Source organism: Amphibalanus amphitrite, unplaced genomic scaffold, assembly GCF_019059575.1.
Source record: "Amphibalanus amphitrite isolate SeventyFive unplaced genomic scaffold, NRLGWU_Aamphi_draft 000064F_arrow, whole genome shotgun sequence".
Taxonomy (NCBI): Eukaryota; Metazoa; Arthropoda; class Thecostraca; order Balanomorpha; family Balanidae; genus Amphibalanus; species Amphibalanus amphitrite.
The window spans coordinates 801,502-815,871 of record NW_024881560.1 but is presented as its reverse complement, the minus strand read 5'-3'; the positions used below and the strand labels follow the sequence as shown (position 1 = coordinate 815,871).

Sequence of the window (14,370 nt, the reverse complement as noted above, 5' to 3'; positions counted from 1 at the left end):
AACGATAAGGTGGCGGTCTATAGGTACTTGGTCTGCATGTCAAATTGACTAATTTTCGTGTGAAATAACTCCCGACCAATGTCATACAGCTCACATATCGATTAGCATGCAGCCTGAAACACATTTCGCACAAGTTGCTCTCGCAACCAGCTAAATATCGTATCAATGCCGTAAAAAAGCGCTGCCGAAGAGCAGCGCTATTTCTGGTGCGTTATTTTTCACGAACAACGCAAAGTCTTACGTCACCAGAGGCGTCTTTGTCTCTTTATGATACGGAAACGCGTCCTTTTGGGTGGGGGTAGCGTCAATCTGGCTTCGTTCTTTTAACAGGTTCCGTCTTTCGTCTTCGTCCTTTTATGATAACCAAATTCCGTCTAATCTCAGAAATGACGGAGCGTCCCTCCGTTCTTTTCTTTATAAGAATGGCCGCAGAGCGGCCGCCGCCGCTGGGAAACTGAGACATCAGTGCGACGCGCGACGGCCGGCGGCCGGGCGGTTCCCGCTGGTTCTCAGCGCTGTTTTGTCGAGAGCCGGTGCTGCGGGATGGGGTGCGCCGGAACGGGTAGCGTGCCGTGGTCAGATGTTCGTGATATCACGGGATGGAGAGCTGCCGCTCCGCCGAGAGCTCCGGAATGAGCCTGAGTGCTGGTGCGCAGCTGGGAGAGCTTATAGCGTGTCTGGAGTCCACTCCGCTGGGCGGTAACCTGTGGGTTGGGATGTAGAACAAACGACCTTTTCAAGAGAACATAAGGTTCCTCAGATGCTGAAAGCCGGTAGTCGCGTGAGACACTTTGTCGGTCTACAAAATCTCCCACGGAATTTGTTTAGGGCTAATTTTCTTTGTTCAGCAGCAAATAGGTCCCCATGAGATTGTAAGACTTTTTTTGTCTAAAAGTGAAATCCTGTAGGTGTAGCTCGCCGCGTCTCCAATAATCTTTGTTTGAGCAGTGAGCGACATGACATCTTCATGACACTTTCACCTCGTTGGTTCCGAACCCGCCGGGCTGTCGGCTTGGCATGTCTGTTTACGACTTGCCGAACAGGTTTGAGGCTCAGCTGGCCCGGCTCCAGCTCAGTTTCGTCCCCATCTACACTGGCGTCCGTATCCAGGCGACTATCTGACGAATTCGACCGACTGAACTCACGGAACCGGACGTCACGGGACGGGCACGGAGCGATTGCTCATGGTGCAATTCAACGATTTATCGAGTGACTGGGTCACTCCCCGGTGTATTTCGTAATGCGTACGCTGCGTGGTGTTCTGAAGATATACAACGTGATGCATGCATGCATGCTTACCCGGATTTTCCGAAGCCTGGCGGAGCTCCCGATGATTGGTGTGATGTGTTGAATGTCGATGGCTGCCCTAGTTCTGGTCACGGGTCTCTGAATTGACCAATGACCACTGACTGATGACCGATGACATCTGACCAGTGACCGATTAGCAGACTCGTACTGCCGGCGGAAAGATGAGAGCTATTTTTGCTTGTCATCATGACACTTTCACATGACACGTGCCGGTAGCATTAGGTGTGACTTACCCGGCGATCAGCACACCCGACCTGCCAAATTGTCTGTCACCTCCGGGTCAGGCTCTGTCATTGCAATTTGACCTGTCTTACTACTGTCGCGACTCCCGGCGCCACTCGGGCTGTGACAGTATGCCCACAATGTCGCTACATCCGGTCTTGCAAGATACTCGCCGACCCGTGCCGACCCGGAGTTAACCCATTCCTGTGAAAGGAGGATCCTACGACCTGCGCCCGTCGCTGCTAGGAACCGTAGCACGATTACCGCCGGAAGACGACGCCTGTCGCAATGCTCATTAGAGATGGGTTTAGTGCTCTAATAGCTCCTACACGCTGAGAGTGCACGATGATTGTAATGGAAAACGCACGCGTCATGTTTAGCGGAGAATGTAAAGGCGTTTTAGCGCGTTAAGAAATGGAGACGTGCTGCATTGAAACATGGGAGTTACAAGCATTACAACGCACTTGGTTATACAGACAGGTGTTTTGAACGATAAGTTCGATGTATCATGTAAGGAAAAAGGAACGAAGTTGTAAAAATCAGAATACTCGTAGCACACTAACAACGTGAAGGGGAATTATGCCGTCTGTAATACGGGTATAAAACAGTTAACCGGCAATCAAACATTTGCTTACTGTTCGTTACTTCAATGAAGGGACTTAGTATATTTTAGTGACAGTAGTTACAACCAAACAGCGAACACATTTGTGCTTTGTAAGGACAGATTTATTGGTTTCGTCCAGACATTGTAGCTACTTTCTTATCTTCCTAGCTCCTATTCGATAAACCAGACACTAGATGGCGCTTTGGAATAGACAATCAAACACGGGGCAGTGAATATGAATGTGCTATGAATTTTATTAGGTACCTTGTTTAAGACGTACCTAATAGATGCAATGCAAATATAGGCAAAGGACGGTTATCCCAGATACCAAAGTGTAGAGTACCTACCTTTCCTATCCCTGACGAATGTTAGACTTCTCTGAATTTGTTTTTACTATGTTCGGTTGATCTGACCTGTGTTTCACTTCATAAGTTTTTTGCAAATCTCTACTATCTCGGCATCCCTAGCGAAACTCTGGACCATCTGACCAGTGCCTACACTGCCTAAATCGGCAGTGAAGACACAGTGAATAAAGTTCGCCCCGCTGTCAGCGCCTTGGCGGCTCCCCAGCTGAATTTCGATTCCTGCCCAATGCTCATATCTTTACCGGCCTCCACGACCGACGCCGCTCTCACACCCAGTGCTCGTCTTTCTGCAATTGTAGCCGGCCTACACCCGACACCTCAGCGCCCCCTGCAGTTGACGCACGTCCCGTACACAGTATACCTCAGCGCCCTCTGTGTACCTGACGCTCGTCCAACACCTGGCACCTCAGCGCGCTCTGTGTCCGCCGCTCGTCCCTACTAGATACCTCTGCGCTGTCTGTGAGTGATGGCCGTCCCGTGCCCGATGTCCCGGCGCCGTGACTGACGTGCACACCCTCTGTTCCTCTCTCTGTATGCCGCCCCGTGCCTGATACCGCAGCATTGTGCCTGATGTGCGCGCCCTCTGGCCGACAGGATTCGGAGCGTTCAGGGCGCCGTCTCTCCTCGCTGGTTCACGGCGTGCAGAGCCTGAAGCGCCGCCTGGCGGCCCGCCAGCTGACGGCCTCCGACTCGGAGAGGCGCCTTCACAGAGCCTCGGTGGACAGCAGGAGCAGCGACGGCTCGGAGCTGTCCTCGTCGGGTGAGCGACCGACGCCGGCCCAACCCGACCCCGCCCGCGCCCGCGCCCGCTCCACCCTCTCTAATACCCGTCGGTACCGACCTGAGCTATCGGCGGGTGGTACCCTGGCGTGCCCCTACATGTCCCCTTCCATGTCCTGCATGTCAATAGAACTTGGAGAAAAAGATATAAAATTGTAGTTTTAAACGTCACCATAGCATTGACAATTTCACGATCAGTAGGAATATGAACATACCCGAGGTTAAAGCTGACGGATGTTTTTGTGTTTAATCAACACCTGTTGTAAATAGAGAAAAGTGTGATGAAAACGCTAGTCCAGGATCACTCGTTCGTCGCGTTATCGTCATCCATCTCTGACGCCCGTCTCTCTCGCTCTGTCCGCAGGGAGTGAGCCGGTGATGGTGGGCAGCAACCGCAGCTCGCTGCTCTCTAACATGTCCTCCTCCTCTGAGGACTCTGACGTCTCGTACAGGGGGCCGACGGTGGGCCGCGCGCGCGCCCGCGTCGACTACGTGCCCAGCCCGTACGACCGCGAGGCGCTGCGCTTCAGTCGCGGTGACATCATCGACATCATCAGCATGAATCCGAGCGGCCTGTGGCGCGGCGCGCTGCACGGACGCGTCGGCACGTTCAAGTTCATCAACGTGGAGGTGCTGCCGGACGAGGTGGCGCGCCTGCGCGAGGCCGGCGGCGTGCTGCCGCCGCTCAAGACGCGGCCCGTCTCCGTCAAACATCTGCTCGAGGAGCTGGGCGTCTCGGTGAGTACATACGGTGTTTTTGGTGAGTTGAGTATAGGCATTTAAACTTGAAGCAATTAATGCTCATTTACAGTGGTCAGCTCGACGATAACGTAACGTGCTATCTACCATTGCCATGATTAAAGACTGATTAGAAAAGTTGCAGTAGTTTTCAGTAAAATTTATTCGCAGGAACTTAAAAAGCTGTTACAGTAAACGGTAAGTGTTTTGTGCAGACTCACTACGACGGCTGTCTTTATTGGCGGCAGTTCGATGGTGCTTGCTCGTTATTTATTTGAATTATAGCTTTCACTTCACAACAATCTCCCTAACTATGTAATTCAGCGGCTCATTTCAATTAAGGTCATAAGTTGATCGGCTATGGATCTATCCGCGGTGCCTGGAGCGCTCACCTATATTCTTCCGGAATAGTGCCGATGTCCGTCCACGAACTCCATGCGTTATTGACTCATAGTCTGTGCTATTGTATCACAGATGCTAACAGCTGCCATTGAAGCTGCGGTTTGACTAGACGTTATCGCTGATACATTGCTCCACATTCTGTTCATGTACTGTCACGACCATTATAGAGTTCAGTGGTCACGACTCTCTCTGATCCACACCTGAACAGTACTCCAGTACCTCCTCGTAAAAATGAGCACATTCAGCGACATATGTTCCGCGAACAGAACCAACCGGCCTCGCGAACCGACAGTTACACGTCTGCCCTTGCTTTAACCGTGCGAAAAGCCCGGAATGGTCCAGAGCAAGCCACACAGTGTCGATAATTGTCGGCGCCGTATAGCGCCGATCTCCGAGTCAGCCGTTCCTGCGGCAGGGAGCTGCCCACAGAACTGCCTTAACCTTCGTCAGTAATTATGACTCTGCACGTATGCTAATGGCGTGAACGCAGCCAGACAGACGCAGTTGATACTTCCGATGCTATTACCCTGAAACTAGGGCAAGATGAGCGGCCTGCACTTCGGCGACGGAACAATTATACCTATTTTTGCGAAACCTTTACTCGAACCACGCATGGATGTAGGTAAAGAGACAGCAGGAGAACACGTGTAAGGTCTATGGAGCTAATTTATATGCTAGCTGTTGGATTGACCAATTTTTAACCCTCGCCCTGGCAGGGCCTTTTTCATAACACGGCCTGGCAGGGGGGGGGGGGGTCGCATCGACCCCCCCCCCTCGCGATTGGCTCCTATGGCACCTAGAAACACCAAATTTGGTAGGTAGGTGGGCCCCCTGGAGTTCTCGCCCCTGTGCAAATTTGGTTGCTCTAGGTCAATATTTAGGGGGGTTTTGGGGGGTATAAATGTAAAAATTTCGCTAAAAACAGGTCAAAAGTTTTTCGCTTATAACTTTTGATCTAATTAAGATAGAGCAAAAAAGAAAAGCACCAGTGAACTCAGCACGTCAAGGCGCGTCGAATGATATACGTTTTAGCTTGCTTAAGTGTACTTAAAGTTTTTCTTAAATTTTAAGTAAACTTAAATTAATAAATTAAGTTCAAGTTAACCAAATTGCATCATATCGCATATCATTCGATTCGGCAGATCACCAGGAACACAATGATACCATTTTTTAAGCTCTAGCGTCATTATGTGCCAAGTTATTGGCAATAACGTCATTTGACCTCAGTTGACCTCATTTGACCTGACCCATGGATAAGTACACCAAACAAAGAAGCACCGAGTGACCTGCTGTTAAGTACTGTGGTTTCAAAGCACAAAAGTGGTAGAACGAAGCGGATATCTCCAGTATTTTCCGAATTTAGTATTTTCCCATAGGCTTAGCATTACGACGTAATGACCTCTAACTGACCTCAGGTCAGTGACCTCAATAAACCCGAACTATATGTTATACAACTCGGTGAACTTAGCACATCCTGAAAGTTTGAAGGAAATCAGTCCAAAACTGTGAGTTGGACAGGCGCAAAAAGAAAATTGAAATTTGACCATGACCTTGTACCGGTTTTTCTGACCTGGTGACCTGACCCAAGGTCACCCGGACCTGAAATTTTCAGGTCATATGTAAAAAGGTTGCCCCATAGGCTGTGCCAAATTTGGCGGCGCTGCGCGCCGCCGTTTTTACGCTATCTTCGAAAAACCTTAGGGGGGGGGGGGTCGCATCGACCCCCCCCTGCCAGGGCGAGGGTTAAGCTTAATAACATTGTTTCCTAACATGAAAAATGAAAATTGTTACCACTTTTCCAAAAGAAGGTTGAGCAGCTTGCAGAGCTTAACTCATTCAAAATCATAGGATGAAAACCAAGGGCGAATAGAATTAAAACCAAACGGATCTCCGAAATATAAACATTTGAAAAAGGACAGTTTCGTCATATCTTGCTATCGTGTTTGGCACTGTCAAGTTTGTAACTTCTTTTGTTTTTGTTTTTTGTTTAATTTGAATAGAATCAATTTTTAGTCCCCGCAATTAAGCTGCTTTCTAAGTTATTGTTTTTCATTTCATTATGATATGCATTTTCAATTATATACCTACCTTTCAAAAGCCCATGATATTGTTCACGGCTATTGCCATTCGCCAATCTGGCACGCTAATTTAGGTATTCCAACGCTAGCCATGTCATATTCTTACTGAGAAGCACCCGCGGACCCTGAGGCGTCTGTGTGGGGCCGCGCCTCCGGCTGCGGCGGCCGACCTTGCGGCGTCTCCCCGCCGCCGGGGGCCAGTATATAACCGGCGGCCCGGCGGCAGAGGGCACACTCGACTGCCGTCCGCTGCTCTCTCACGCGCCGTCCCTGCAGTCTGCCATGAGGTGCCTGCTGTGTGTTCCGCTGGTGCTGGCCGCCGCCTGCGCCGCCCCGCAGGGGGGCTCGTACGGCGCTCCGCCGCCGCTCACCGCCGCCGAAGAGGAGCGAGCGGCCGCTCTGTCCGGCCGACCGCCTCTGCTGGGGGCCGGCGGCAGGCTCGGACCCCTCGGTGGTCCCCTGGGCCCCCTGGGCGGCCCTCGGGCCGGCCGGTTCGGAGGGCCCCTCGGTGGCCGGCTGCCCAACGGAGACAACCCGCCCCAGCTGCGACCGGACGGCCTGCTGGACGGGCCCGGCGTGCCGTACAGCTTCAACTGGGCCGTGGACGAGCCCGACTACGGCAACCAGTACGGCCACCAGGAGGAGAGCGACGGCGTGGTGACGCAGGGCGAGTACCGCGTGCTGCTGCCCGACGGACGCACCCAGATCGTCACCTACTCGGTGGAGGGCGACAGCGGCTTCCAGGCGACGGTGACGTACGAGGGCGAGGCGCAGTTTCCGCCTCCGGGCGCGCCCGGCGGCCTCGGCGGTCCGGCGCCGTTCGGCTCCGCTCTCGGCGGAGGACCCCTGAGCAGCGCGCCCCTCCCGGGAGCAGCCGTGGAAGATGGTCCCCTGGGAGGCGTTCCCATCAGAAGAGGTCGCCTCGGCCGTGGACCATTCGGCCGGGGTCCTCTGGGTCGCGGACCGCTCGGCCGGGGTCCTCTGGGCCGCGGTCCCCTGGGCCCCAGTCCCGCTGGTCCGTTCGGAGGTCGTCCTCTGCGAGGCCCCCTGTCTGGAGCTGCCTCGGGCTACGCTCAGGGACGAGGCTCATACGTCGGGGGGCCGGGCCGCCTGTTCGACGCCGCCGGCCGTCCCATTCCTGATGTCCTGGATGATGGAGCGGACGCGCCAGTAAATACGCCGAGCACCAGCTATGGCTTCTAATCCAGGACAGGAGGTTAGCTCTTGGAGGGCCAGTCAGCACTTCTTATTGGGTGGCAGACGTCAACAGCAGCTGCGTCAGCACGTGTTGAACAGACGGGAAGTCGTACTATTCACGACATCACAGTGAACAGTACAGACAGCCGTTCTGACTCTCGCGTGCATTTTTTTTAAGGTGGCTGCCGTTAGTGTAGAAAGTGTACGGCATATTGGTGGCCGTTGGAATCTATTTATGCAGCAATCGATGTGGAATACACTGAACCGTTTTTATTGAGTCTAGATTTCTTCACTTATATGTATTGTTTCTTGGAAAATTCGCCTAGTAGGTACTCTTAGAATGATCCGTAATCTTTTTGCTCATTTTACGAATCACAGAGACAAGAAGACCTTTCCTGTTGCCTATGGACAAACCTTTTAGAAGAGGTTACGCTAAAAAGGGAAGAGCGGTATTCAACTGAAGAAAAACACTAATGCCAATGTCGTGATATTTACTTCAGGCACACAGATGTAGGCATATCACTGACCTTATCTGTTTACGTTATTTCTAACAGTTGCCGCACGCCATTGATAAATTTAATATCTGAGTAATGAAACAACTTTATTCTCATAACCAATTTTGCATTGAATCTTCTTTTCTCCCGTATCGTTGGACTATTTTTCTGCGCACCATACACACACGATAAGCATACAGATAAGTTACCCTCACACGCGAAGCACGAATAAATCCTCGTCAAGTGGCGCTTTGACACGAGCGTTCGCACGTTTTCTAATTAAGCCAGCCCCTGTCTGTGTGCCCTTTGACCCTGCGGTGATCCGATCTGCCTATGACGACACATTAAGATGCATGTGGCGAGCAGCTGGCAGGTAATCGCTGCACAAACGGCCGCACCGACCCGGCGTGTGACGTACTGGGGAGATATTACCCCGACAGGAACCACTGAGAGAGCGGCGCTGATCAGGCGCTGGGAACGTTACCGCACGTGGGCTGACCCTGCCCCGTATCGCTCTGACCTTGACCCGAGTCCTGCGGCTCGCGCAGGGCGTGACCCGGCCGGTTCCGGGCGCGTCTGTGGTGCCGTTTCACTGGCGGTGGCAGGGGCGGGGCCGCTGGATCAGACGGTAGGCAGCAAACGGCGGCCGTCTGATGGCGCTGTCGGTTACAGATGATCTACCTCCTCGACTGACCCCTAGCTGACACGTGCCAGTTCGGTGAAACGTGCCACAACAGTGCTATTTTTACCGTTATCCGGTAGGCTCCCACACGTGCTCAGTGCTGACGAAAGATCATCTTGGGCACTTATTTTAGCACATATTAGCAGAAGCAAAGAGAAAAAGGCCGATCAACGAGAGGTATAAGGCCATTGGCTTTCTCCTGTGCGAAACTGGTAAAGAAATCACGCAATTGCATAGTTATAATGCTTTACGACCTGTCTGTGTGTATATTAGATATTGATAAGTATAGTTATCCCGGGTAGGCGTTTAACCATTACTCCAACTTTCGCAAATACAAAAAAAAAATATACAATGCAAAAGAATCAAATTCAGCGCAAATATATTTTGTGGACTTTAACACTATGAAACCTATGACCCTCGCCCGCATTGGCTTTTCAATGCCGTCTATTTTAAGCTCATTATTTTAGAAAAAAAACTGAGGAAGGGGCTCCGTTCGACCCCCTTCGAAGTTTGACCTCTTATATTTAACAGCATCATGCACATTGCACCATGCACACGAAACGTTCTCATTGCGTATGGTTCCGACTAAGTTTGCACCACTAAAAATAAATTTGATATCAGCAATATGTACATATCCTGTACGAATGCCGTTACCCATTTAAATCGGATATAAAATAAATCCTAATTACGACATCAAATAGATAAAGACAACCAATTATTATCTGACAAACCACAAATAAAGGCAGACTTTTGGAGCAGTCAAGGCGCTCTTGCTGTAAAATTGTAACTATTCATCGATTAAAAAGTTACTCCGTATTAGATGTTTAAAGATGACAAGTGTGTTGAAAAGTGTGTCTTTTGCACCATAATTTCGTAAATTTTAGGCGAAAGACAGTGCGATTTTTGCCTGCAAAATGCTAGAAAATCTTGCACCTGACCTTCGTCATTGCTAGTGGCCATGCAATTGAAGTGTTGGATATGATCAATGAGAAAGGCTTCTCAGCGTAGCCCGTCTCCGACCGCAGTGACCCGACCTCGGCCGACCTTGCGGCGTCTCCCCGCCGCCGGGGGCCGGTATATAACCGGCGGCCCGGCGGCAGAGGGCACACTCGACTGCCGTCCGCTGCTCTCTCAGCCGCCGTCCCTGCAGTCTGCCATGAGGTGCCTGCTGTGTGTTCCGCTGGTGCTGGCCGCCGCCTGCGCCGCCCCGCAGGGGGGCTCGTACGGCGCCCCGCCGCCGCTCACCGCCGCCGAAGAGGAGCGAGCGGCCGCTCTGTCCGGCCGACCACCTCTGCTGGGGGCCGGCGGCAGGCTCGGACCCCTCGGTGGTCCCCTGGGCCCCCTGGGCGGCCCTCGGGCCGGCCGGTTCGGAGGGCCCCTCGGTGGCCGGCTGCCCAACGGAGACAACCCGCCCCAGCTGCGACCGGACGGCCTGCTGGACGGGCCCGGCGTGCCGTACAGCTTCAACTGGGCCGTGGACGAGCCCGACTACGGTAACCAGTACGGCCACCAGGAGGAGAGCGACGGCGTGGTGACGCAGGGCGAGTACCGCGTGCTACTGCCCGACGGACGCACCCAGATCGTCACCTACTCGGTGGAGGGCGACAGCGGCTTCCAGGCGACGGTGACGTACGAGGGCGAGGCGCAGTTTCCGCCTCCGGGCGCGCCCGGCGGCCTCGGCGGTCCAGCGCCGTTCGGCTCGGCTCTCGGCGGAGGACCCCTGAGCAGCGCGCCCCTCCCGGGAGCAGCCTTGGGCCGTGGTCCCCTCGGACGGGGCCCTCTGGGTCGCGGGCCTTTCGGAGCTCGGCCCCTGCTCGGCGCCGCCGGACGTCCCATTCCTGGCGTTATTGGTGGCGATGTTGACGCCCCGGTAGAACCTAGCACCAGCTACGGTATCTGATTCTTGCCACAGCATATGACTGTAATGAAACGGCAGCCGCCAGTTTCTATTGGTCGAGAGTCGTCAGCGTTAACAGATGGAGGACGACAGTCGTACTGCTCATCCCGCATGAACAGTACTGACTGGAATCCAGCCGCTGTATATGTGTGTGATTGTTTATACTTTATTGTATTTATTAACTTTATTGTGGTGTGGTGACTGGTATAATATATGGACAACGGATAACATACAATGATTAACCCATCATGCGGCGCATTGCCTATTTGAGGATGTCGAGAAACTGGTATTTAAAATAATTGTTGGCTGTCATTGCAATCGTGGATATGTATTGGAATGGCAATAGGCATTTAACCAAACGTTAATAGATATAGAGGTCACTTTATGTTAATTAATACCAAACCACTCCCAACTTAAATCAATTTACGTCCTGGCCCTATTCTTACGATAATCATGTGCCTTGCGAAATAGCGAGGGTGCTAAGATACCGTAAATGCTTTGTTCGTTCTACCTACTTGCGTCTATCCTGTTCTTCAATTATACACGAAGTAATGTCCTTTATAGATACTTACCCATTTTTGGAACGTTCAAAACAAATAAGGTACTGTATTCAAACTATTGCTGTAACCGACATGTCATTTGGAATTTGCATACTTTCAGTAGCATCGTTCGTGACTCGTGAGTATTTATTCTGGGAGGAAGGTGCCAATAGTCTAAAATGAATTTACCCAAGCAGTTATTTATCTTGAAAAGCATTACCTGCGGTCCTTCACAATTGGTCTTTTTTACCGTCATTATCATTTGATTAAAGTAACAACAACAAGTATAAATGCAAACATAATCCATTTCCACACATGGCATAAACTCTCGGATGACAATTCGCAGGTCGTACCTCAATGCGTATCGCGATTCTCTAACTAGTTACATTGCTGTCGCTAGATGACGCTAGTGTCTAGCGCCTGATGTTATACTGTACCGCACGGCGCAGAGCGGGCTTTGGCTTTTGCCGCTAGAGGGCACTAGTGACTAGCGCCTTTAGTTATGCTGTGCCGCACAGCACGGAGCGAGCTTTGGCTCTTGTCGCTAGATGGCACCAGTGACTAGCGCCTGAAGTTATGCTGTGCCGCATAGCACGGAGCGAGCTTTGGCTCTTATCGCTAGATGGCACCAGTGACTAGCGCCTGAAGTTATGCTGTGCCGCACAGCAGGGAGCGAGCTTTGGCTCACGCCGTGCTAGATGGTAGTAGAGACCAACGCCTGAGTTTATGCTCTATTGTTGAGTTCCAGATGCCAAATGCTACAGACCGGTGGATTCAAGGTGATAATTTTCAAACATTAATTGAGACGTTCTAGGGGTGTGCATCTCTGGTAACTAAAATAATGGCTTAATCCGTTAATCGTTACATTTCGGATTACTTTTGTTAAATGCCATCAAAATTACAATTTACTTAGGTGCAGCTGAAAACCAAACAAATGTAAAGCAATACCTATCTTACCTACGACTATTTTTCTCCCTACGATGGAAAATTGCAATGCAATGTCTTCGACTTCCATTTCCATAACTATGTATCTCCTTTTCTTCGAGAATGTGCAGACGGCTACCGAATACCGATACCTCAGTTTTCTTCGGTAGATAGGTAGGTATTCAGTTTTTGACGAAGAACGATTTTTTATAACCACCGTTCGAAGTTTTTATTCATGTGAAGTCTTGTCTCGTTCCTAAATCAAAGCAAACATTCCTAGAAGTACGCAATTTATGATCCATTATCGTTTATTTCACCAATTTACAAATACATATACATGGTGTACACAATCGCCCAAGCTCCAAGTCAGTACTGCTCATTTATCATGGACAGTGCGACTGTCCACCTGTTCGCAACCCGCTGACGCATGTCAGCCAATTGGAACCGGCGGCTGCCGTTTTCTCGCGATAAACCACGGCAGCATCAATCAGATACCGTAGCTGGTGCTGGGTTCTACCGGGACGTCAACATCGCCACCAACAACGCCAGGAATGGGACGTCCAGCGGCGCCGAGCAGGGGCCGAGCTCCGAAAGGCCCGCGACCCAGAGGGCCCCGTCCGAGCGGACCACGGCCCAAGGCTGCTCCCGGGAGGGGCGCGCTGCTCAGGGGTCCTCCGCCGAGAGCCGAGCCGAACGGCGCCGGACCGCCGAGGCCGCCGGGCGCGCCCGGAGGCGGAAACTGCGCCTCGCCCTCGTACGTCACCGTCGCCTGGAAGCCGCTGTCGCCCTCCACCGAGTAGGTGACGATCTGGGTGCGTCCGTCGGGCAGCAGCACGCGGTACTCGCCCTGCGTCACCACGCCGTCGCTCTCCTCCTGGTGGCCGTACTGGTTACCGTAGTCGGGCTCGTCCACGGCCCAGTTGAAGCTGTACGGCACGCCGGGCCCGTCCAGCAGGCCGTCCGGTCGCAGCTGGGGCGGGTTGCCTCCGTTGGGCAGCCGGCCACCGAGCGGCCCTCCGAAGCGGCCGGCCCGAGGGCCGCCCAGGGGGCCCAGGGGACCACCGAGGGGTCCGAGCCTGCCGCCGGCCCCCAGCAGAGGCGGTCGGCCGGACAGAGCGGCCGCTCGCTCCTCTTCGGCGGCGGTGAGCGGCGGCGGGGCGCCGTACGAGCCCCCCTGCGGGGCGGCGCAGGCGGCGACCAGCACCAGCGGAACACACAGCAGGCACCTCATGGCAGACTGCAGGGACGGCGGGTGAGAGAGCAGCGGACGGCAGTCGAGTGTGCCCTCTGCTGCCGGGCCGCCGGTTATATACTGGCCCCCGGCGGCGGGGAGACGCCGCAAGGTCGGCCGAGTTCAGGTCGAAGCCGCCAGAGAAAATAGGAGATGCAGCGACCCCACTCTTGTGCCATCCTGATGACTTCTGGTTGGTCTGGTTCGTGCAATGCTAGATAGTGTCATTCGACAATGGTGTTATCCTAACAACAATTTTATACGTACTGTAGGTACACGGCTCGTCTCACTACGTAGCACTATTCTTTTTCGACAAAACGACAATAATTCGAGGACTCGGTCACTAAGAAATCATAACACCAACTTACGCGAGACTCGACTTCAGGACCTCAACTAGGTGACACATTGAAATGCATTGACAGGTGGGTGCTTACTGCTTACCAACCTGTAGGGGAGAGTGGGGCACATTCGTGCATGGGGCACATTCGTTTTCAGCAGTTTATGGGAACACGAGTGACTGCACGAGCTCAAGGTAAATTATGGAAATATGTCTATCATTGCCGCCCTTCGTTCACCGTAGAAGACAACACTGTACCTGCTGTCATGCTTGATAAAAACGCAAATTTGTAATATTCGTGAGCTTTCCAAACTTTCCTCATATCATCCATTTTCGTGATCCTGACTCGGAAATGTGGTTCAGCTTTTCAAAATTGGGGGTGAAGAAGCCCACTCTATTCACGGAACTGCTGCAAACTTGTTTGTTGAAAAAGTGTCATTTTTTCAAAAAGAAATTTTGAAATATATTACTAATAACGTTGTGGGGCAGGTTCGTGTACGCACTGCCTGGGGGCACATTCGTGCATATTTTTTTTTAGTTTTTGCGATTTATGACTTTATCTGTAGTAGGTT

The 14,370-nt window shown here is 52.3% G+C and overlaps 1 protein-coding gene across 4 annotated transcripts in view; it reads left to right on the top strand.

Moving 5' to 3' along the window:
• LOC122378746 (SAM and SH3 domain-containing protein 3-like) overlaps positions 1-14,370 on the top strand; it is a 65,876-nt gene that overhangs the window by 41,637 nt on the left and 9,869 nt on the right. For all 4 annotated transcript variants that reach the window (XM_043360201.1, XM_043360202.1, XM_043360204.1 and 1 more), the window contains 2 exons: positions 3,094-3,259; positions 3,644-4,017. In XM_043360201.1, the coding sequence (XP_043216136.1) occupies positions 3,094-3,259; positions 3,644-4,017 (540 nt within the window). The remainder of the gene's footprint in view (positions 1-3,093; positions 3,260-3,643; positions 4,018-14,370) is intronic.